The 26922-nt window shown below is 33.1% G+C and overlaps 1 protein-coding gene across 1 annotated transcript in view; it reads left to right on the top strand.

Moving 5' to 3' along the window:
• Klhl1 (kelch like family member 1) overlaps positions 1-26922 on the top strand; it is a 203252-nt gene that overhangs the window by 74388 nt on the left and 101942 nt on the right. Inside the window, exon 5 of the mRNA XM_051160901.1 lies at positions 21069-21255. Within this exon, the coding sequence (XP_051016858.1) occupies positions 21069-21255 (187 nt within the window). The remainder of the gene's footprint in view (positions 1-21068; positions 21256-26922) is intronic.

The following is a 26922-nucleotide window of genomic DNA, read 5'->3' as shown; positions in this document are numbered from 1 at the left end:
TGAAGGGGGACGTCCTTGCATTTAGGGCATAGTTGTTCAGAATTAAGAAATCATCATAATTGATATTTCTTTCGACAAGTATAAAGTGTAAGATAGCAGAATGTAAAATCGAAGCAAAAGAGGTAAACTACACCGTAGAACGCACAGGATATAAATAATCCCACATAAGCAAACCAAAAAGAAAACACACTACTACTACTACTAAAGCTGCTGCTGCTGCTACTATTGCCACCACCGTCATCAAAATAACAGGAGTTAACAATCATAGGTCATTAATATCTACGAACGACAATGGACTCTATTCCCCAATTAAAAAAAAAAAAAAAAAAACACAGGCGAACAGAATGAGTCCAAAAAAGGATTCATCATTCTTCTGGATGCCTGAAACATACTTCAGCATCAAAGATAGACATTACCTCAGAATGCAGGGGTGGAAAGAGGTTTCCAAAAAATGGACCCAATATGCAAACTGCAGTAGCTATTTTAATATCTAATATCTAATACAATAAACTTGCAATTAAAATTATTCAAAAGGTCCTTTGCCTCCCGAGTGCTGAGAGACCCTGACACATCAACAGTTGGGACTTCTGGTGTGTCAGTAATAAATTTTACCTATACCTCTCAAAAAAATAAAATAAAATTAATCAAAAGTTATGGAAAGGACAATTTATATTCCACATCTTTCAATAGAGAGAAATATGTTTATTGTGTGTTGTTTTAAGCAATAAATATTTAGGACAAAAGAGAAAAATTGTTTCATTACCTGTCAGATATAAGTAACAGCTTTCAGTTACTTATGTAAATGAATAACATGCCATTGAAAGTATTTTGCATGCAAAGTTTCTGATAATAAAAATACAGATACTTGTTTTTTATACATGGTGCACATGGAGAAATAAGTTCAAAGAGATTAAGTTTATAGAGGTCACACACCTAGTAGAATATCTAGTTTTCCTAAAAATATGAGCTGGTAATGCTCCCACCACTTGTGTGGCTCTTGAACCATTTGGACCTGTCATCCCTGGATAAACCAGAAGCACCATTGATGTTAAAAAGCAACTCACTGGCTTCATATCATAGTGAAATGGAATGTTTTCATTTAAACGGAAGTCATTTAATTAATGTGTCAGTAAATACATTTCATTGGTTCCTTAAAAAAAAATGAACTGGTAAGATAAAAACACAGACACAGGTCTACTGTTACATCTTTCACTGTGTTGATTACCCAACTTGAAAGACCAGAACAAAGATTTTGAATCTAACCATTTTTGAGAGTCCTCTAGAGAATGCCAATTCCTTCAATAGCCACAGTGGTTCTATGTAAGTATTGCTATTCTGTTTGCAAAGTGGCTGTAATGAGAGTGAACAGGAAATCTTCTTCCCATAAAGGCTTCAGCTCAAATTGTTCTGAGAGTCGCTAACTCTGGCACAGCGCTTCTTGTGCCGAAGGAACACGAGCCATGGCAATGCTAGTTAGCATCGTCCTTAACAATGTCCAAGGTTGAAAAAAAAAAAGATACTTCAATGAAATGTATGATTTTATGGCCTTTTTATGGGTTTGCAAAGATTCCTAGGAACATCCGTTGTTTTTTGGTAAGCTATTACAGTGAACGGAAAGCATTGGTTTCTAGAAATTTGGTATGCTGGCTTGTACATGATTCTAGCTTTGAAATATTTCAGAGCATGTTTCATGTGAACTTAAACAAGTGTTTTAAAAGAAATGTGTTTATTTCATTTTTTTCATTTTTTTCTGTGTTATTATCTTAAGAACTTAAGGTATATTGAATTTCAAAATGGAATGGTAGATGATTGAGATAAACTACACAATTCAATTTAAAACTATTTGATGGTAATATATGTTATATTTGAATAACTTATCATTGCAAGGTTTTAGCAAAACTATGAGAAGTGTTAAAAAAGTTCTAGCCTTACCAGCCAAGAGCAATGCAGGCAGTAAACTTCGAACTCCTACCCAGATGGACAGGACATTCTCCACAGTTGAGTAGAGAGTGGGGAATGACTTTCACATGAACTCTGGTGCCCCATTTTTTACCACGTCCTCTTGATGGTGAGGTCTGGTGTCACTCAGAGGAAGGATAGCAGGCTACCAAGAAGAGACTTGATACCCTATGAGCATATACATTCCCCCTCAGTCACAGTCATAGAGGAGGGGAGTAAGGGGAAAATGGGAGGGAGGGAAGAATGAGAGGATACATGGGATGGGCTAAGAATTGAGATGTTATATGAATAAATTAATAAAATATTAAAAAAATAAAAATGAATACAAAAAGAGTTAAATAGAAAAAATACTAGCCTTCAAATACTAAGTATTGTTTAATTAATAATAGTTTCAATAGAAAATTTATCTTCTGCTTGTCTATCTCATTTTAATTATTATTTTTTCACAGATACAATCAATCAATCAATTACAGATATTCCACAAGTAAAGAGTGATGATAGACCAATAACAAAAATGGTCTAGTTATACCATAAATATTGTGTTGTATCTATCCATAAGGCAATTGGCCATCCTAAATTGGCCAAAAAAAGATATTTTCTTTTGTATTCTAAACTTTTCTGTTTTTGTATTACTAAGTGTATTGGATGCAATTGTGTTTAGTTAGATTTTATGTGTGCAAGAGAAAATCCATTCTGATTTCTTTATTAATTATGAATGAACCCATGCTGTAAGGAAGTATGCTATTGTAATTTGGCATGGAGAGCATAATGAGAATGTAAGCTTCCCAGAGATGTATCATTTTAAACAAGAAAAATAGTAGAAAAAAGAAGCTTCAGAAGAATAAATAAAACATCGAAAGTCTCAGCAACCAAAATGTCTATTTTCTATGGTATTGAAATGCAATTGCTTATATTGAAATTAATTGAATTATTTGACTTCACGATAGGAAAGACCATAAGAAATGGCAAAATAAATGAGACAGATTAAGCAAGTTGTCTTTCAAGAATCCATGCTATTGTTTTAAGTAAGTTAAGAGCTATGTGTAACTGTTTTCCTAATAGTCCTAATATAAAGTTTAAAACTTTAACAAAATTATAAGAATATGAAAATTCATGACATTTTGTTGATATACGATTGTACATGAAACAAAGGATAGACCCAATACAATTTTTTTCATTTTTGTATTTTTCTCTTTTCTAAAATAAAATGATCAAATGTTGATTTAAAATAAAAATGTATACTTCCATATTCTGTAACAATTTTCCACAGACTAAGTTTGGCTTCTTAAACACACCTTTACAATATGCACATAAATGTGCATTTATAGTACGTACATTTCAAAAGTAAAAAGCCCTAGAAGCACAGGTCAGCAACACAGAAATCCTTAATATGCACAGGGTCTTTAGCTCAATTCTCAATAATGTACAAATACTAAAACACACACACACACACACACACACACACACACACACACACACACACACACTATGCTCTTTATTATAATTTTTAAAAATTTATTCACTTTACATCGTGATTGTTGCCCCTTCCCTTGTTTCCTCCAGATCCCATCCTGCCTCCCTCTTTCCACCATGCCCCTTCTCTAGACCTGAGAAAAAGAGTCCCCTTCTTCCTACCATGTGACCCCAACCTATCATGTCTCATGAGGACTGCATGCATCCTCTTCCTTGGTGGCCTGATAATGCACCAGCCAGGGGAAGTGATCAAACAACATGCAACAGAGTCAAGTCCATGTCAGAGGCTACCTCTGCTCTCTCCCCAACATGTTCTTTTTTTTTTGTGTGAGTACTTCTCTGATTTTTCTTTAAAGTGAGTTTTTAGGAACAAGTGAGTAATTGGTAAAAAGCCATTACTCCTCTTCAGCGCTTCGGTTCACAGCATGCAGAACAGGTATCCAACAACTACCTGTAACGTCAGTTCCAGGAGATCTTACACACCTTCCTGGCTTCCAGGAGCATCCATGTGTAGATATTGCACATGAACTCAAAAAATGAAACTCAGACAGATATATGTGTATGTACATACGTATGAGGAAATATACACTCATGTGTGTGTGTGTGTGTGTGTGTGTGTGTGTGTGTGTGTGTGTGTGTGTGTGTAAAGGAGAGGTGCTACAACCAAGGGACTATACTCTGAACAGAATTGACATAATAAGTGATCAAAGGAATCATATCTCATTAAAAAAATGAGAGAGTTTGAGCATCTGTAGATAGGCTTTGCTTTATGCAATCTGTAATCTTTTTTGTTTCAAGATGTTACAAATGTTAGAAATTCATAATAACAAAGATTATGATTCTTAAGAGATACATGCACTAGTGTGTTGTGCCTGTTTGTGTGTGTGCATTTTATATTTAAAATCACTTCTTATAGCAAAATTATAATGGCTAGAAAACCTTCAATAGAGAAATTAAATACTATATTTTAAAAATATGGCTAAGTCAAGAAATAAACAAAATGAGAAGTAAGAGACATTTCAAATTTCAGTTATAAGAAACATACAGTACCTCCATACCATAGAATTAATTTCCTGTGAAAAGCAGCAATAAATATGTTCCCAAATGTTCTTTGTGGTTGCAACAGAAATGCTGTAACAAGGGCAAGATCTTCAACCTTTGTCTCCAATGGAAAAGAACAACTGGTCAGATAACAGTGACATAAGCAATCTGTTGTCTATAAAAAGTTGTAGATACAAGGAATAAACCAATACAAAGCCAAGAAATTGAGAAAGAAAAAATCAACACAAAAGCAGAATTTGTAAGTCACAAAGGAAGACATATAGAGTAGGTTTTACATGCATTCACACACATAAACACACACACACACACACATACACTTTTATGTTATCTGTAATATTACTTCCAAATTGTACTCACTAATAAGTATGTAACTACCTACACATTTACCTGCAGGCACTGCTAATGAATTTATATATATATGAAAAGAAACAAATGTCTTTAAAAATTAGACCGTAATAATCTCATTATCACTTTTCTTGGATACTCAGTAGATTTTGTTCTTGCTTTTATTATTACTTATTTTTATTATTAATGCTGTCTACTTTCAGAATTGTAGTTCCTCAGACCCCATAGTTTATATATAGAAAACAATATTTATTTATGTTGTTGAATACAATATTATGCCTAACCATAAACACTGTGTTTTGATCTATGAGAGTTAAATCCACATCTATCTTTCCTTTATACACTCTTTAACTACTGAAAACTTGACCTCCTACTTCAAAAGCCACTTGGAATTTCACACGGACAATAGGACATTACAATATAGTAAGACATTCATTCATTCTCATTCTCAGTAAAGATCCAAGTAACCACCTAGTTTCTCTTGCGTAAGTCTAAGATTCCACCACAACTATCCTGGCTAATACTGAGCATTCAGTCACATAAGGATTCTATTTGGCTCTACCATACACTATATTCTAAGTATTTTCTTTGTTTTTATTTTCATCATTTTCCTATCATCGGACCACATCACCACCTTTTTCCTTGTCACAAAGAAGGCTTTATGTACAATGTTTTATCCTACTGCATCGTTAACAGTCACACTTTCCATGTATAAACCTGACAGAATGTTTTCACTGCAAATCTGTTGATTGCAGACTTTAGATAGATGTTGATATACGTGTATATATACATATTTATGCTTATATATAATGATATGTATGTATATATGATATATATATATCAGCATAAATGAAGAAAAATATTCCATGGATTTAAAAGAGAGCAAGGAGGGGTAGTAGGACACCTTATTATTAGTCATTTCAGGAGGTAATAGCATCGCAACCTGCTGTAACATACAAAGCACACACTTATCAACCCTTTTTCTAATATAAATAGCAGTATCTCAAACAGAAAATTTACCTCCTCGTTTTGTGAAAAGCTCAGGGTCTATCTCTAGCACTACTATATTGATATGTATCTATAAAACTGACTAGATTAAAAATACATTTTATTTTCTATAGTGTCAAATCAGCAAAACAAAGTGCAGTCTAAGAAAAGCAAATTAACTTAAAAGTTAATTTGTATAATAAGCATTTTTGTGTATATTAAAACATTATAGATAACATTTACTTAGAGGCCACACAGTGCAAGACCAATTACTTTTCTCAATTAAACATTAAAGGGAATTTAATATTTAATCATATATATTGTGAAAGGATTATTAAATTTAAATAAGATACAATAATTTTTTTAGATATTTTAGAAAAATTACAAAACATTTGTAATGAAACAAAAACCATAACAATCCTTCAGCCTTTCAAATAGCATTCTAGAAGATGAATGTTTTCTTACGATGTATGTGTATATGTTTGTATGTGTAATTTAATATATGTGTATTTGTCAATACACGTATGCATTGATGAGTGTGAAATACAGAGCTTGACTTAGGGTATTTACCACCATCACTCTACACATTATTTTCCAGATGCAAGCTCTAAATAAATTAGGAACTCAGACACTGCCTGCTTGCTGGCCAGAGAGCTCTAGGGAACAGAATTCTGTGCCTCTCCCTTCTGTAGGCTATATGTATGCAGCCTTATAACTCTGATTTTACATGGGGAGTGGATATCAAAATGAGATATCCATAGTTGTGGTGTAGGCGCTGTGCTGACTAAAGCATTTCTGCAGCCTACAAAATTAACAGAAATAAATGAATAAAAATGCATCTGAATTTCCCAGATTTGGTTTAATATATTCAGTAGGAATAAAATACAAGCACGGGCATGCATGCAGATACAAATTTCAGTGGTGAGTGTTTACATAAATGATATTTATCTGTAACTAATTTTGAAATGAGGGAGTATTTAAAAATGGAAAGATAACTCTACAGAACAAAACAGTAGCACTGTGCCAATATGGACAGAGAAAATATTGGAGGGAGAAAAGTAAATATTAATTGACATCCTTAAAAGGTAGTATTGTAAATATATATTCAATTTATAGGAGAACTAAAAAGTCCAACTGGTGAGAGATAAGCTTAAAATGATTCATCCATAGATTCTTAGGATTCCTCAAAGTTAAAATCACAACTGTTTTTAGTGATGGAATTAATATGTTTTCTGAATTTATTAAAAGGAAAGAAATTTGGTGTATGTACTTTATAAACAAGAGGATGAATGAGGAGAAATGGAGATGAACATGCATAGATGACCAATAAATTGGTAGTCAGAAAAGTAGACGAATAGACTCATAGTTAACATGCAATATATTTTCAGAATACAATATTAACAAACAAATTACATTTAAATAGATATCTCTACATACAATTTTACCTGATAGGCTTCATTCCTACAGACTAGTTTTCTTCCTAAAATATACTTTCTACTAATACTGTGGCTTAACCATAAATATTATATAATAATAACCACAAGTCCTATTATGATGTGACATACTTATCTTGCACAGGTTTTGACACATTGCAAATTATTTTAATATCTCTAGTATGAAGACAATTAAGCTTGTATTCTAACTTACCCCTGAAGTTTTCTTTCTGGTAGGGATATTTGTGCACCTGATTTCATATTCAACCTTTTCAAAACTCTACAAAGTTCATGCCCAGTTGAATTGACGTCAGGTGGGAGGATAGTTCCAAACCCTTATTGACTTGCAAGATGCATTCACCTTGATGTTTTCACAGAACCTGATTTAAGTGATGATGATCAAAAGAGGAATGTCGGGCTTTGATCAGAATAAATCGAAAGAAAGCTGGAATCTGCAAATACAAAGTGATTGAAATTCTTTCTCCATCTGCCCTTACTGAAATGAAAAATGCAAAAAAAAAATATGCGGATAGCTTATAATTAGTGTGAGACAAATTACAAATTAAAAAGAGCCTGCTTAAAGATGATAAGACTAAAGAAAAAATAATTTTAATTGAAGGCATGCATTGTTAATGAAATAGTAAAAACCATGTGTCTTTAATGTGAATCAAAATGAGGTATCTTTAAATGTTGTCTAGCACATGAATGTCATCATAGTCACAATTGCTTCTACTAGCCAATTGATATATTTGAAATAAAATGTGGCATAACTGACAGAGAATTATTGGTCCCTGTACTAGCACCGTTTGCACTTTAGAGGAGTACCAGTCACTTGTCAATATAATGATTTAGTCACTAGCAAAGTTTTTCATCTCCAGGCCAGGCCTCCTTGGTACTCTATTTAGGACTGTAATTAGGGCATGGTCAAAGTGAAGATTAGGACCAGGAGTAGAGCTTGGTGTATAATAGCCACCAGATACATGTTGGTGTACTCATAACTTCAGAAAAGTGTAACCAGCCACAAACAAAGCAAACACCAGCAATACCAATATAAATATTTGCTAATTTACTCTAATAAAATAAAATGTAATTCTATTAGCATGGCAAATATTTGTCAGTGATATTGTGGTAGTACTCTCAGGTAGACTATCTTTGAAGAGAAATGGTGAGTATGAAACATCTCTTTGGCTACGTCTTTATTTAACATGCCAAAATTTTCTACTTCATGCACGTCAAAGGTCAAGAATTCTTAACTGGTTATGTTTCACCATGTATACTAGTGTCCCTTCCATAACATTTGTAGTTTATAACCAGAACATGAATATATAATTTACATGAGTTTGTGATTGTTTACATATGGAGTTTTAAAATTGTCCTAAAATTCATTGTTGTCAATCAGAAACATTTTTATTAATGAGCAGAGGCAGCATAAATGCTTCTTCATGATGACTCTGCATACCTACAATAAGTTCTTCTCCAATTAACTTTTTGAAGAATTAGTATATATATAAATGGTGTCATGAAAAGTTCTTTTAAATCTTGCCGTTAAATCAAATGAGTGTATGAATAAAAAAGCTACCCATAAATTCATAGGATACACATGCAGATATACAGGTGTGTGTGTGTCTACTAGAAAGTATTGTTTAAAAAGTGTAATAATTTATGTGTATTTGTACACATATGAGTTTTATATCATGAATGTACAGGTATTTACAGAATTCAAAAACATTAGGTTCTCTGGAACTTGAACTACAGACAACTGTGAGCAATCTGTGGGTGTGGAGAACTGAATGTGCGTCCTCTGGAATAATAGTAAGAGTTATTGATTGTTCACCCATATCTCCATTCTCAAAAGCCTTTTATATTACTTTCAAAGACCAAAGTATAGATGAAAACAAAATAAAACCTTCAAAAGTTCATCAATAGCATTGTATAATGTATATACAGTCAGTCACACGTATCAAAATAAGGAAAAAATCCCATCGAAACCACAATATAATTATCATGTATGGAATAGTAAATAGAATACTTGACTAATATGGGTGCTTGAAGTTGCTGTGAGATTAGTATTTGAAATTACATTCACAAATATATTATAGTATATTGAATTAAGACAAAACATGGAGACATTGATTGTCTATTTTAGTAGCATTATGAACTATGTATATGGATTCTTAAGATTTTCACAGTGAGGAATTAAAATAAATAATCTTCCTCAAACCTGGAAAAATTTAAAATTCTCTTCAAACTATTCTACAATGCATAATCAGAAGGAACATTCTCAAACTCATTCTATGAGGCCACAGTCACCTTGATACCTAAACAGAAAGACTCAACAAAGAGAGAGAATTTCATGCCAATTTCTCTTATGAACACTGATGCAAAAATACTCAATAAAGTGCTTGCAGACCAAATCCAAAAACACATCAAAATATCATTCACCATGACCAAGTAGGCTTCATCCCAGGCATGCAGGGGTGGTTCAATATATTGAAATCCATCAGTGTAATCCATCATATAAACAAACTGAAAGAAAAAACACATGATCATCTCCTCATACGCTGAAAAAGCATTTGTCAAAACCCAACACCCAATCATGTTAAAATTCTTGGAGAGAGCAGGGATACAAGACACATACCTAAACCTAATAAAGGCTATATACACCAAGCACATAGCCAACACCTGGGGAATTTTAATGAGAATTTTGACAATTGAAGTTTGTAATAGAAAGACAATAGTGAAAAATAATGGTCTAAATATGAAAATATTTCCATTTGTTAATTCTTTGCATAAGAGATTGACTACAGTGATAAGGAATGTTGTCACTGATAATGCTACATTGTCACAGGTAAGCAAATGTAATCAATGATTGGTAACAAGTTTTTTCTTTTTTTTAATTCCTTTGACCTTTCTGTCAATAGTGAATGAAGACAGGGGATTTCAGAATATTTTCAAATGAAAAGTAGCTGATAGAAACAGAGATGAAAGATTGGGGAGGTAATTGGAATGCAAGTACTTTAATTAAGAAGAGCACAATTTATTTTAATAGAAATATATTAGAAAACCAAAAATGCTCATGCAAATTCATCTTCATTAGAATAGTGGGAAAAGTTGATGAACAGGTAAAGTGGAATACCAGTGGATAACAACTACACAGTTGCCTGAAGATACTGAGAGATGTTTACAGATCAGGAAAAAAAAAATTTTGATTCAACTGTAGCCCAAACATTGATAAGAAAACCATTCTATTGGGATAAGGATGGAATTGTTTTTAACAATTCTCAATGGTTCAATTTTACCAATAAAGACTCCAGAGCCAGATGCTGGGGTCAAAGCCTACTATCTCAGAGGGGCAAAGAAAGGACACAGCTGGCCTTCCTTCTCTGCTGAAATCCTCAAAATAAAAGGACTCCTTCCCTATGTTGTTTAAAAAAAAAAAAAAAAAAAAAAAAAGAATGTTCCTCTCTTCTATTTCCTGTGTGTCTCCTTATCCATTCTCTTGACTTCCTCTTAGTCTCTATGGTTTTTTCTTATGTTCCTGCCTATTGTTGCTTATTCTGTCTCTTGTTCTAGGATTAACTTTACTTAATCCTGTTTAAAATACTCAAGAAAACTCTTGGATTAAAGGTGTGTGCTATGGCTGAGCCACAGTACAACTAGAAACAGGATTTTTAGGTAAACAACGCAGAGTTGGGATTTATAGTGTGATCAAATATCCTGCAACATCCTTCCTTTTGTCTATATAAAAAGAAAATATTTTAACTCTAGCACAGTAAAACTATTTATAATAATGAAGATATTTATGCCAAGATTTCCTCAATGTCCAGCTTGGTTGTAACTGACATTTTTAGGATTAAGCTTTTTTTTTTTTTTTTTTGCATTAAAAGTTCTGGAAAATGATTATGTCAGTTTCATATGAACGCAGCAATTTGAATACTGCCAAGTAGTTCGTATCTAAAGAGTATCTTTGGGCGGTGTTTGTCATCCTAGTGGCAATGCTGGCTAGGTAGAACACAGCAGTCAACCCAAACGTGTCCTGTTTGCACAGAACATGGCAGCAGAAGAGGCATTTGGATGATTTTGTCTCTTGGTTAGTGTTACAACAATCCAAGTGGTTTCTTCATTGTAGGTCACCATCATCTTCTTGGAGACCTCAAAGGTTACTGTTCTGGAAGGTAGAAAACTTTAAAATATTGAAGTACCATATTCAGCAGGTCTTCACAGGGTTTGAGGATACAACCAACTAAGCACATACAAACTGTTTCTAGTTACCTGCGTCACACTCAAACCTGATAATCTGTACATGAAGCTGGATAAAGGTTATTTCTAGAATTAGCTGGTACTCGGTGTGACTACTAGTATCATGACAAAGGGTTTATATATATACGTAATAATCATATAGATTTTGACATAAATGTTTCTACATTAAAAAAATTTTAGAGAGTCAAAAGAAAACCAAAAGGTTACAAGAGTAGTGGCAATAGAATAGTCCCCTATCTTTTGTTTTCCTTTGTCCCATACAAAGTGGCTTCTCTGATTTGAGACAAAGTTTTAGGATTTATCTTTAATAAACACATGTGGGTTTAGAAAAGGAGACAGCAAAGCTCCATCCCAAAAGGCAGCTGTAAGTTTTAATTGAATTATGACCAGAAAAAGACCATTTGTCACTTATGTCTATAGAAGACAGCAGTACAACTTGGCCAATTTACCCTTTCTTGAGACATCTTCTCTTTATGATCCATCCTTTTTTTTCCAGATGTTTTACTTGTCCAGTGTTCTCTGAATTTATTAGTCGGATGCTTTTATCCTCTTGAAAAGATAAAAACAAAAGCCTGCCCCAACTTTAATTCTCAGGGGTTCTTTTTTAGGCAGGATATATGTATATATATATACACATATATTCTGTATCTTGGAAAAAAGGTATTTATCATTCCATTGAGTTTAGAAAAAATTGTTTTTGAAAATTTGAAACTAAATATACCTTAATATGTATGGATAAATATGCATACATACATATATACATATTCAAGGTTTAAGTGTGTTTGTCTTTTGCAAGTGGCTTTTAAATTTAAATCATTATAATTCTTATGTGCTTGCTTCTGCCTCCCAAGTTCTGGAATTAAAGGTATTAACCACTGGCTGGAAATGTACCCTTTATAAAATTATTGGGGTTGTACTGGTTTAATTTGGGTTTTCATTTCACCTTAATTTTTAGTGTTAGTGGTAAACTTTCAATTTTTTTAGAATGTGTAATTGAACATTGTTACTGATTTCTTCTGAATTTGTTCCCTGGAAAATTTTAATTTTCTAGTCTTTTAAAAAATATTTTTATTAATTTATTCATATTACATCTCAATTGTTATCCCATCCCTTGTATCCCCCCATTCCTCCCTCCCTCCCATTTTCCCCTTACTCCCCTCCCCTATGACTGTGACTGAGTGGGACTTCTTCTCCCTGTATATGCTCATAGGGTATCAAGTCTCTTCTTGGTAGCCTGCTATCCTTCCTCTGAGTGCCACCAGGCCTCCCCATCCCGGGGACGTGGTCAAATATGGGGCTCCAGAGTTCGTGTGAAAGTCAGACCCCACTCTCCACTCAACTGTGAAAGGCATCCTATCCATTGGCTAGATCTGGGTAGGGGTTTGAAGTTTACTGCACGTATTCCTTGGCTGGTGCCATAGTGTGCACTGGACCCCTGGACCCAGATCTGCTCATCCTCGTGTTCTTCCTATAGGTTCCTAGAACCCTCTGGACCTGTCTATTTCCCCATTCTTCAATGCTTCTCTCACCAAAAGTCCCAATAGGATGTCCTCCCCTCTGTCCCAGTTTCCTGGTAAGTGAAGACTTTCATGGGACATGCCTCTTAGGCTAGTGTCCAGATATAAGTGAGTATATACCATTTGAGTCTTTCTGCTTCTGAGTTAACTCACTCATTATGATCATTCTAGTTCAATCCACTTGTAATTTTCTAGTCTGTATTAAACATGATGCTAACTTTTCCCCTATTTCATCATTTTTGGATATTTTATCTTTCTTGCCTGTATGAGCTACATAAAATGTGGTTGTCTTGGCTAAGGTTTGATAGGTTTTGGCATTTCCATTCATTCTTCTCATGACCAGGTATTTTTGTCATTTATCTGCCACTTAGTGTTTTTCCATTTTGATTATTATACAGCTGTACTATTGCGCAGAGCCATGAACTGGAGAAGACAGAGATTTTCCTTTTGTATTCCTATGGTTTGACTTATAGTGAACAGTGCTGCATCGATTTTGTGGTTCCTTCCTGACTATTCAGATTGTCAGTCACTGTGCTTGCCACTGTCTATTAGTTTTTATTCCATCCCTGGTTAGTGAGCAATCAGTAAACCATGTGTTAGCCAAATGTGACCATTCCATTGGTCCTCACAGTTCTATAGGTGCCTCCTTGGTGGCAAGGTAAGTGGTTTAGGGATGGGGATTATAGGTAACTGAGCTATTTCTTCAGTGAGAGAAGACACAGACCCCTTTTGTACCACATCCTGGTCACGATGGAGTTTAGATAAGTACCAGTTCCTTTGTAATGCCTTTTCTTCCATGGATAAGCCTGCAGAGTACTCTGCCTTCTAATGGATCAGATCCATTGTAGTAAGGGGCCCCCTTATGACCATCGGGCAGTTGGCAATGACTGACTATAAAGTTGTCTACACCTCATAAAAATGACAAGGTTTGTTTCCTTTTATTCTTCATATACGGAAAGCATATTCAATTGAAGCTGACAGGCCAATGTTGGAGGACACATTTTTTGTTTCATGAAGAGTCTCCAGTTGCTAGTTTACCAGGTAATACGCTATCCATAATTAGGCTGTCATTTGGTTCAGCAGTGGTGAAGGTTTCATGAATGGAAATGAGCTCAGAGGCAATAGCAAAAGGTACTCTTTGTTCCTGTCCCCAGTGGAAATGAGCTACTCTTCTTATAACACTGTAGAAGTTGTTTTTAAAATATAAATCTGCAAATGTGGTATGTAATTTCTCTAGCATGCAAACATTTCAATTAGGAGCTGTATCTGAGTTTCGTCTCTGGGAGGTGAGATTAAGGTGTGTACCACCACCTTGTTCACTCTAACTCTAGACTTTTTTCACTCTAACTCTAAAATTTAGAACACAACTAATTTATAGAGATCCCCCTGTCTCTGCTGGGATTAAAGGCCTTGTTCAAATATATTATGTTAGCTACAAAACATGCAAACTCTTAAAGATTTTGTAAACAAGTTTGAATTGTAGTGTCCCTTTGAATTTACCTTAAATATTTTAAGTCTCTTATCTGTGTTTTTATTACAGAACAACAAAAATATCCTTTTTATTTAAAAAGAAAACTTAAACTCTGATATCCCAGATAATGTGGCAATGGGCAATCTACATTCTAACATTCTAATATGGAATTAGAAAAAATGGTTTAGAAAAACCCATTTTTCATTTCATGCCAGTAATGAAAGTACACCTTTGGTAAATTATCATTAAAACTATTATTATTATTATTACTACTACTACTATTATTATTACTATTAATTTTATTTTTTTCATGCCTAGTTAGCCATTTAAAAGTAAGGTGTTGCTAGCTTTCTAAGAACAACAGCTGGTGAGTCTTGCTTATATACAAGCTGATAACACCTTTTAGTATTTTTAAAGAAGAATTCTTAATTTTATGGTTTATTTCCAAGTTTGGAGGATTTTAATCTCTGTTTTCCATTGCTGCAACAAAACATGTCCCCATAAATTTATGGCTATATTAACCACTTATAATTTTAACTTTTCTATTTGTCCTTCTGGCCCTATATAGCCAACCGATCTTGTATTCTGTTTTATCTGAGATAGCGGTCTAATACCTAGAAGCTGAATATTTACCTCCTGAAGAAGCTGACCTGGATGCCAAGATTTTGATGAAATGAGCATTATATCTGCTAAACTGTGTCTATCTTACCTTCAATTTCAATTCCATTTATTTGTATTTTTAGCTTTGGTCCCTGGTCACGTATAACAGTTTGCCAAAATAGCTGTTTCCTGGTCTCTCCTGAATTTTTTTTTTTTAAATCTAATGAAGCTGTTCTGTCCTTGATAACATCCAGAGCTGTGTTTTTTTTTTTTTTTTTTTTTTTTTAAAGATATTAACACGTACTCTGGTGCCTCTTATTTGACCATGTCCCCTGGATGGGGAGACTTGGTGGCACTCAGAGGAAGGATAGCAGGATATCAAGAAGAGACTTGATACCCTATGAGCATGTACAGGGGGAAGAAGTCCCCCTCAGGAACAGTCATAGGGGAGGAGAATAAGGGGAAAATGGGAGGGAGGGGAGAATGGGAGGATACAAGGGATGGGATAACAATTGAGATGTAATATGAATAAATTAATAAATAAATTATAAAAAGACATTAAATCATTTAGTTTCTCTGAAGATGAGTTTCTCTGCCACTGACAAGGAATGGTGGAACTGAATTTGATATCATGGCTTTCAGGAGGCCCCTTAGGGTTTCCCAAAGGCAAAAGATTACTTTCTCTGTCTCTTGTTGATCTGCATTCATTAATCCATTGCTAGCCATTGTCATATATTCTGCATACTGCAAAAGTCTGGGGCCTTGTTTTTGAATGTCTCTTAAAACAAAACAAAACAAAACAAACAAACAAAAAAGCATTGTTTCTAGGAATGCTTGCCTACAGTACCTTTTAAATGGCTGGATTTACCACAGTTAAATCATCTGACATTTCCATTTTTCTTTAAATTTCAGAATTTACTTTTCCTATTAGAGTGGCATCAGATGTCTCTCTAACCCATTTATCTATTGGGGCCAATCTGGCCTTTAAAGGCCTAATCACTCTTACATTTTGAATTAACATTTTCAAAAGCCATAGATTAGAATAAAACTTGTCTGACTTCTGAATCCACTACTATTTTATTTACAGCTGATGTTTGGCCTTGGATAATTTCAGTACAGGACTCAGAGCTTTTTTTTAATTGTTCAACCATGACCCAAGCATTTAAAACTGCTAAGTGATTAGTACCAAGGAGTGATTATCAAACTTAAGCTACCTTTGTAACAACATAATGACCTTCACCTAGCAACTGATCCTGGGAAATATTAATACCTCTAGTCTTATGACATTGTTGTATGGGTCCAGCTTCCTCTTTCTACCATGCTTACCATTGTAACTGAGGACAACATTTCAATACTGCTGTTGCCAAATGTTCCTATCTTTTCCTAATAGCTAATAGATAATAACTGGATAAGCTAAGGTTGGTTTTCTAAGAACCTTGAGCCACCTTTCTTCTGTGTCTTTGTGTGATAAGATGGTAGATTCTTGTCTAAGTTCCTCTGTTCTAAGGGTTGTATTTTATCAATCCACATTTCATTTTATTTTCCTTTTTCTGTGTCAGTAAAGCTTTTTTTCCTTTGAGAGGGCACAGAAAACCTCTATGACCTATAAGGATAAATTATGAATTACCAAAATGATAAAAATCTTAATCAGTCTTGAGCCAATTTTGGTTAAGTCATTTAGCCTTTCATTTTCTGCTTCTATTTTCAAGCCACCTTGAAATACACCCCAGTAATACACAGGGTCCCAATCACTTTGATTATTGTATTTCCCAACCTTAACTCTCTCCTTGAGAACTTCCCAGGTGACTTACTAAATCTGATGGCTTCTCAGTTTTTCTGCATCTGGCAAGATTTTTCTGTTGATGTGGCTGTGACATGCTTTGGGAGTAGCGAATGTTGTTTTTGATAAAATCCCGATCTTTCGATTTTAATGATATAGACTCTGGAACCAAATGCTGGGGTGAAAACCTGCTAGCTAAGAAAGGTAGAGAAAGTACCAGATGACCTCCCCAGCTAATATCCCCAAAAGAAAATGGGCTCCTTCTCCATGAAGTCTCAAGAAAACAAAACAACACAACACAAAACAAAACAAAAAGCACTTCAAAATAAATCTTTCTCTTTTCAACTTCCTGTGCATCTATCTTCTTATCTATCCTCCTGACTTCCTCTTACTCACTATCTTTTTTCTTATGCTCACTTTTTCTTAAATGGTTGCTTGCTCTGCCTTTTGACTGAGGGATAACTTTATTAAATCTTGTTTACAATACTCAATGATTAGATTAAAGGTTTGTGGTAGGGCTGAACCACACCACAATTGGAAACAGGTTTATTTTTTTTTTCTTCTATTAAACAACACACTTGGATTGAAAGTGTGAACAAATGTCCCACCACATTGTACAATTGAATACGTTGATATAAAATTGAGCTGTAAATATTCTGTACCTATGATAGCCCTAAAACAAAATATTGCTGCCTATATGAGTGAGTGTTCTAAAATGTATTAGTATACATATGTTCAAAAAGGGAGTGATGATTATACAAAAGACAGGGTTATTAATTTCAGCTTTAGAAATTCTGAGCTTTCTCGCAGTGAAACAATTTACCAATGTTCAATAAGCACATGTTAATCATAAATTATAGCAGCACAAATCTCACTTCACTTGTGACTAATAAAACTCCTTATTTTGGTTAATTTTATGAGCTTTACTTGTTTTGATTATGTCATTATTCTTATTGGAACTGCAAGTTTTCCAATTACTTTTCATCTTAAGGCAATCAGAGCTTTCTGTATTTAAAATAAAATTTAAAAATCTGCTTCTTATTCATATAAAATCTCCCCTTGTTTCTTAAATTATTTAGTGTAGATTCTTTCAGATGTCTCTCACAAGCTTTATAAGTCAGTTTCAAACAAGAGACATGAAAACCTCTTTTCCTTCTGCTTTTTTTCTTTTATATTCACATATTAAGATCCTCAAATCACTTAGAAAAAATGATGATTAGATCATTCAAATCTTTAATGATGGCTAATAGAACTCTGAATGTAATGTGAGACTTTATTTGCTTAGGGGTGATAAGTGTCATCCAGGCTGAAAATTATCAATAGGTAGGCTGGTTTCTTCTATGGGAGGCCAGACTTTGACACTCCAAAGAGACTGGAACAATACCTGATGAAATGCTGTGGGACTGGTAAAGGAAATGATACTAGAAGCCTTCAACATTACAGACTGGTTTTATCTTCTGTGTCTGTGTGGGAGCAAAGACAGAGCTGAAAGGTGAACATACAGAGAAAATCATCCTCAGCAACAGGAAGATTTGCTTAGCCCTGTAAAAAGGGCCCGCTAAACCTATGAAATAGTTATTGTGCTGCTTTTAGTTCTTTGAAAACTGAATCCCTTTGCTGGCATCTTACTGTAACTAATAGATGCAGGGTATGTTTAAATTAGATGATACCATGATTTACTTATGAGGTATCTTATAGATAGAACAATAGGAATGCCTACAAATACATCGTTGCATGACACCTATTCTAGCATAGTGAAACAATTTATTTTCTGCTGTTTTGGGGATATGACAGTATTTTATCATTGATTTTATTCCTTTATTTCAAACAGAAAACTCGAGAGACTATATGAAGTTCATTTATTCTCAAAGGAATGTCAGTTTTTATATTAATGAATTTTGTTTATAGATTATAACTCCAGAAGTGGAATTTTTATGAAGAAACCTGATAGCAAAAATAAGATTGAAGTACATTTTTTTGTATTTCAAAAAATTGAGTTTATTTTTGAAATAAACTTTATGTCCAACTCTCCACTCCATACTGAGATCTGATGTGGCTTGAGCTTGTGTGGGTGTTGTATATGTTGTCATAACCGCTATAAGGTCATATGTACAGTTGTCTTGCTCTGCCCAGAAGACACTATTTCCTTATATTCATCCACTGTCTCTTGTCTCTTACAATCATTTCACATTACCTTGAGTCAGTGGGTGTGACAGAGATGTCCCATCGAAGGCATTTTACTCTCTTACAGTCTACACCCGAACTGCTTACTCATCTCTGGGTTAATCATCATTTACTGCAAATAGACATTTCTCAGGTGAATGTTTAGAGGTACATTAAACTGAAGAAATAAATCAGAACAAGAAAACACGAGGTTTGTCTTTCTTGTAGGGATTCCCTCTGTCAAGATGACTGTTTCTAGTTTCAACCATTTGGTTGTAAATTTCTCAGTGCAAATGCATACATAACATTCAGGAAAGTGGAAGCTGAAATTAAAATGTCTCCCAAATAAAAGTTCCAAAGACAGATGAGTGAAGCACAGAATTCTACCAGTTCTTTAAAGATAAAGTAACATTTTTCCTTAATTTATTCAGTAAAATAGAAATGAAAGAATATTTTTCTTTCTTGGGAATCCTTATCCCAAAACCAGAAAAAGACCTGTGAGAAAAAGAAAAGTGCAGACTAATGTTGATGATAAAAATGTGGACTAAAATATTCTCAACATGATGCTTACAAACTTAATTTAAAAATACATCAAGAGCACTCACCAGCTTCACTGTAGAGATGCAAGAATAGTTCAACAAAGGGAAACACACAAATATAACTTACTACGTGAACAGACTGGAGGACATAAATCACATAAGCAATTCAGATGCGAAAAAAACATTAACAGTATTTAACATTGCTTCATGTTAAAAGTCCTACAGCCTCTAAGGGTAGTACTGGAGACATGAGTAATGATGATGATGATGATAATAATAATAATTCATTTTAAGGAACAGTTCAAAAATTAATATTTTCAAATATCTAGATGTGTGCTGACAAATTTTGAATTCATTTACTGATGGCAATTTTAAGAAGTCTCTATATAATACAAATAATTGTAAATGTTTTCTTACTTTTAATACTAATTAGACTAAATCTACTTTAATAAAACTGTGGTATTATAAGAAACGTAAATCCATATATCTTAATTTTGTTTAGTTATAAAATGTTAAGTGGTTTAGTATTCTAAAGTAGTAACTGCATATGTTAGGTGGCACAAAGTATCATTATGAGTATTGTCAAACCTACTGAAACAAAATTCAAACAAAATGTTGACCATCAAAAATTTTGTCCAAACATACATCTGTATATATTACTTTTAGTTTTTGACCAGCTGTGATAATTAGCTAATATTTAAATTATGCCATATATATAATTTATCGTAAGCATTTTATAAGTAACTAAAATAATGAAATTAGAAACACATCAGTGATCAACATTATAACCATTTTTAAGTTACTTGTGAATTATGATTGACAAATTATTGTCAGCTAAAGAGGTGGAAATTACGTTCATGCAAACAGAAGACTGCTTATCTATGCAAGACACTGACTCTAGAAAGTATCATTTGTTTGAATTAATTTAAAGTATATTTTAATTATACTAAACTATTATTTTTACCCAGTTAATTACTAATACCACTAATATACAGTTTTTAAATTTTAAAACTGAACAAATTGAACTTAAATTTATTAAAATGTTTTCTTAATATTATCTTTGTATTTTCATAAAAATAAGAACACAGAATTATTTTTAAACTGAAATTAATCCATCCTAACTGGCTAGAAGTCACTTAATGTCAACAATATTATATTTAACCATTTTAATATAAGTGACTTTTTTACATATATCAAAATTGGATAATTGTTGAACTTTAGGAATGATTCCATTTATTAACTTCAGAAAACCCACATTTAAATGTTTCATTTCCAGTGTAAAGATTTGCAAACAAAATTAGAAAAGTAAGCAAATATATTTGTTTGTCTGTTTATAATTTTTAATACCTTTTAAGGCATTGCTATCCTGTGTTTTAAATATAAGAGGGATGGCAAAGGAATTAAGTTTCTAATGTCAACACATAGAACATATACTCAATTTAACAATCAATGTTAACAGTGACTGTGTTTTATTCACAGATACTGGCTGACCTTGAAAACCATGCACTATTTAAGAATGATTTGGAATGCCAAAAACTGATTCTGGAAGCAATGAAATATCATCTATTGCCAGAAAGAAGAACTTTAATGCAAAGCCCGAGAACTAAGCCCAGGAAATCTACAGTTGGAACTCTTTATGCAGTGGGGGGAATGGATAATAATAAAGGTATGTAATTCAAGATCTGCATTAACCCATACTGTTTGCTTTACCATGACTCAACTTGGATAACGGAATTTGCATACACTAATAATGCTTACACATAGTTATGTTAAAACATTAGTTACATATTAAGGGAAACAATAAAACTCTTATTTATAATATGTTGTTCTTGCTTCTATCTCTTTCAATTTTATATTAATTTTGTTTATTATATTTGAAATAAAAATACAATTCCTGATAAGGAAACAGGAATTATATTCAATATATTTGAATGATATTTTAGTTCTATGACAAAGCAATACATATGAGTCGATAGGCATTCTGGGATTGCAATATGAAGTAGCTCTAACATTAAGGAGTTGACAGGCTCAAATAGAAGACAGAAAAATAGATAGATAAGAAATAATTACTATATTGACAATCGAAACAGTAACATTTTAATTTTAACTATGACTCTCAGTAGTTCTTAGTTTGTTTTCAAAATTGGAATGAATAATTTCTCTTTTTTTTTAAAGTTTTTACAAAACCACATATGCATACACATATGTTCATTCATGGTTGGACAAAACCACACACATACACACACACACACACACACACACACACACACACACACACACACACACACACAATGTGACAGCCAAATCCAAGACATTATCCATAATCTGCTGAATGACTGCCATCTGCTCTTTAAAACATGCTATATTTCACAATAAAAATTATCTATGTGTGATAAATTGTAGTTGTAAATTATCAGAATGTAGTATTTTTTTCTAAAACAAATGTTGTGATTGTTAAATAATAAATCAATATTTTAAGACATCACTGTGCAACCAAAATAAGGACATAGGTTCTGATTTGATTATTTTTAGTTGTTTAGTATATGTTACTATTGAACTGATTTCTACTCAATACTTAATGACATTACAATGTTCTCACTGTCATATTTCTGTTATCCAGATGTAATCATAAATATTCTGCCAAATTTTATTTTTATACAAGTTACACTTGTCTATTTGTGTTTTAAATTGTTTTTTTTTTCCTTAAAACCACTATATTGTGATTGGGGAATACTGTGACTTCAATACTCTTGCTAGAGCATAAAATAATATGAGCACATGTAGTCTGTTGAGTGAAACTGTTTGTGATAATTTGAATTTTACTATTAGATATTAATCCTCCTTGGGAATCTTAATTTGCTTTATTTTAGTAATTAGTAATAACAACTCAGATATTATTACAATTATCTATTTGGTATAGATCTGCACTCTACCAAAAGAAATATATAAACCCAACCCAGCCTCAAACCGTTTGCTATAACATGGTGTTCTGTCTGCACACTATGCCTGGATAATGGTGGCATAAAACCTGCGGGAGTAACCAACCAATCTTTTATTTAACTTGAGGCCCACTCTTGGAGATGAAATCCATACCTGACACTGCTTGGGGGATCAAGAACCTGAGGGAGATGTCCGAGGGACCTATGTTAAAGCCCAAAACAACTGCTCTTAAAAAAAAAAATCAAAGCAGCAATAAAATGATTCCAACAGTATGTCATTACAGTCTGCTATACCCACAGATCAGTTCCTTCATCAGCCATCATCAGAGGAGACAGAAAGAGGGTACAAGCCAGAGGGCAAGGTGGATACTATGAAAAGAAAGCCCTGAAAATAAGCATGATCGAAGATCATGTGACCTCACAAAGACTGAGGGTAGCATGTACTTGGCTGGTACAGTGTCTTCAGGGGAAGTGATTGTGGTGAAGAAATAGAAAGAGTAGATGGAGAAGAAACTGTTATGAGGAAATATTATGTGAGAAAAGATTAGTTTCAATTCAATTAAATAAATATGTATATATATTTGTACATTATTCTATTAATTGAGAAGCATCATAGCATGTTTCTGATTATCTCAGCAATACATTGAAAGCAAAGTTTATTTGATAAAGTAATTAAGGATTTGTATCATGCTTGGGCTATAGAGGAGTTACATATTAAATAATAGATAGTGGATACAGGTTTAAAATAATCAAAGAATAATTGTTTTGTATAACATAATTTTGAAAGCCTTACTTCACAAATGTAAAGATTGAGTACAGTGTTTCCAGGGAAACTCCCAGGACTTATATTCTGCTTCTGCTACCTAAAGTGCTCTTTACAACTTATAAGCTTACGCTATCTGTAAAGTTATTATGTTTTTTAAAAAATGTGTTCACTTTAACAAGGCAAAAGTGATAAATGTAAAAAAAAAAAAACAGAGTAACAGAGTGAAAGATCAATTTTCCTAAGCTACAGCAAACATCATAATTTAATTTTCATGGCTCATTTAAAGATTCTATATACCACTTCATTGTGATCATATGCTATCCACAATAAATCGGTACCTTCTAAACATGGCTGTTTTAATGAATTTTTTCTTACTTTTTTCAGATCTTATCTAAGGAATATGATTAGCCTTCTGTTATAATCCTGATAGCTGTTATGTAGATATTGTGAGGACTCAAACACTATCCTCTCCAAGTCTCTAATTTCTAAAGATATTATTATTATTATTATTTTTTATGTATACAGAGTTTTACCTGCACGTACACCTGCAGGCCAGAAGAGAGCATCAGATCACATTATAGATAGTTGTGAGCCACCATGTGGTTGCTGGGAATTGAACTCGGGACCTTTGGAAGAGCAGCCAGTCTCTTAACCTCTGAGCTATCTCTCCAGCCCCTTAATTTCTAATCAGGTACAACCTGACATAAAAAAGATGCATATCACATACGTATTTTTGAGTGTTTGCCAGTCTATGAAGTAACTGATTTAGTCCCATGAGTATCATGACTATAGTTACTGTCTCAAAGATATAGCAACTTTATTAAGATAAAGGATTGAAAACAAAATGTTTTAAAATATTGTTACTAGACTGGATATATAATACAGTGAATATATTGTCCAATTACCTAAACTAGTCTATTAGATAAAAATAAATATATATATACATAGATTTATGTTATTAAATTCAGCTGAAGAATAAAGATGCCAATATTGACTTAGTATTTTATTGGGATAGAAAAATAGTACTGTTGATAGAAACAGTCAGATGTGCAGACATAAAGTTTTAACATTAGAAGATTATGACCTGTTAAAGAAATCGAGGTGTTAGATATAACTTAAAACAAAACAAAAACTAACAATTGCTCCTGTTGAAAACCACACCTGCCTAAGAAATAACGGGCTTTGTTCTGTTTTGGACTCTGGATGTCTTTTGTAAAGAGGTGATTTTCTTTTAGAGAAATCATCATTAAAATGAAAGAGACATATATGTTTAAGTGCTTGATGCCACTTAAAATGCCCAAGCCCTGATAAAAGTCAAAGCATCCAATAATATGCAGTACATAAAAGCAAAAACTAGTATGAAAGATGCCGTGTGTGAGTGTGGGTGAGTGTGGGTGATGTGGGTGGTGTGGGTGGTGTGGGTGGTGTGAGATGTCTTTACTAGTAATGCAGTTTCCTCAGCAGTAACCAGGATGACCCGTCTTATTAAATTCTGTAATAAAGTCAGAAACACTAATAACTATGAACAGCTCAGAGTATAAAGATTCTGTGAAATGATAGTGCTGTCATTCAGGATGGATAAAAAGTAAAACGTTGTTTATGAAAGTGAGATTCATGTGTACATGAGAATGCCTGAATGCTTTTCAAGCAAATTATAATACAGTTCAAGAATGAAAAGCCCAAATAAAAGAATGAAATAACAAATGGAAGTTTGCAGTGTACTGTGTGAGTATTTTGTTGTTTGTGATGTATAAGACAAAATGAAGGAAATTATACAGGCTAAGCAAGTGAACTATTAAAATATACATCCCTGTTATGTCTTATGTTTTGGGATATATTGTTTCCACAGAAGACCTTATGTTGCATTATTGGCTCCTAGATGCTGCTTTTGTTAATAGATAAATGTTTATTAATATAGAAAAATGAGAGGACAAAGTTACTCTGACAAATGCATGGAAGCTTTGACCTTCTGTGCTCTGTCTTCCACCTTCTGACAGATAACAAAGTTTATGTTGTCCTTATCACTTATGTAGCAGAGGTAAGTCAACATGGTCTGAAATGATGAAATAAAATAAATTTTCATTCTTTTGAGTTGACTTACTAATATTTTTGTAGTGAAGAGATGGCAAAGAGAAATTATGGATAATTATATTGTTGTCACTGAATATCTTGAAAACTGTATCAGTAAAAATTACAGGAGTTTAATGTGGTTTAAATATTTCAATATAATTATTTAAATATAAGTAAAATATAATTAAAAACATATGGTAGTTGGTGAATATTTTTTGAGATGTCTTAAATATGAAGCAGTGGTTGCTTACAGTAAAGCTAGCATAATTCACCAGTATTTTGTGTGATTATGTAAGATTTTTAAACAAATTTGATGAAAAGTATTTCCTACAATTCATTAGGTGTATTTTCATTAGGTTACTGGTTTTTAGATTATTTCTATAATTATAGGAAATATAGGGATAGTTGCACTAACTTAATCATTATTTGGTAAAGATAACATTAATTTCATTCTAATTATGAAAACTTAAAAAAAACAGAAAATATTCAATAGTATAAATTAAAAAAGAAAAAATACCAATAAAATCTCATGATATAAAAAATCTCATTTTTATAGTTTCAAACTCTACACATATACATGTAGACATACACACAGCTATAATGGTCTACTTATAGGGATGCATTTATATTTTCTTCATCATTATGAGCCTGACATTAAATAAATATATATCTAACTAGATGTATGCTTTAAGTTATTTATGTCAGTTAAATTTAGTACAATTTTGTTTGTTTATTTGTTTTTGGTTATTCAAGACAGGGTGTTTCTTTGTGTAGCCTTGGCTGCTCTGGACTCTCTTGGTTAGAACAGGCTGGCCTCGAACTCACAGAGATCCACCTGCCTCCTTCTCCTGAGTGCTGGTTTTAAAGGCTTGTGCCACCATGCCCGGCTTAATTCAGTACTTCTAATTTTCTGTAGTAAAATTTATTTTTATTAAAATCTTGAATGGCAATTTAAACCACTTGCCCATACGCAAAGCTGAAGTATATTCGATCTTGGCTCTGAGACCTTTACTACAATGATACTCATGTTTCTTTAAATAATTTGATCACTGGCATTTTCTTACATAAATTTGCATTTGTTTCTCTTTGAAGATTCTAGTTGGAAACTTAAAGTGTGGGAATACATAGTGTCTATATGATATGGATTCATTTACGTGTGGAAACTAGATGAAGATGTATATCATTAATATATGACAGTTTTGTTATAAAATATTTAATATGTTATAAAAAGCTGCATAATGAAAACTTCAAGTCCTTGAGATATTTTGTTTAATTTTTATTTTATGTGTGTGCATGCTTTGCCTGACTGTATCTGTGCACAGTGTACTTGCACTGCCTGAGTTAGCCTTAAGAATGTTGGATCTCCTAGAAGTGAAGTTGCAGACTCGTGAGCTTCACGTGATTGGAGCAAATCAAACAGAGGTGCTCTGTAAGAACAGCAAGTGTTCTGAGGCACTGACTTATCTGTCAAGCTCCCACAACTCTTTTTTTATATATATTTTCTCTTAGAATGATATAACTCAACATTATTTGCTTTGTTTTTGTTATGGGGGGGGGA

Source organism: Acomys russatus, chromosome 18 (assembly GCF_903995435.1).
Source record: "Acomys russatus chromosome 18, mAcoRus1.1, whole genome shotgun sequence".
Lineage (NCBI taxonomy): Eukaryota > Metazoa > Chordata > Mammalia > Rodentia > Muridae > Acomys > Acomys russatus.
This window is presented reverse-complemented; position numbering and strand designations above follow the sequence as displayed.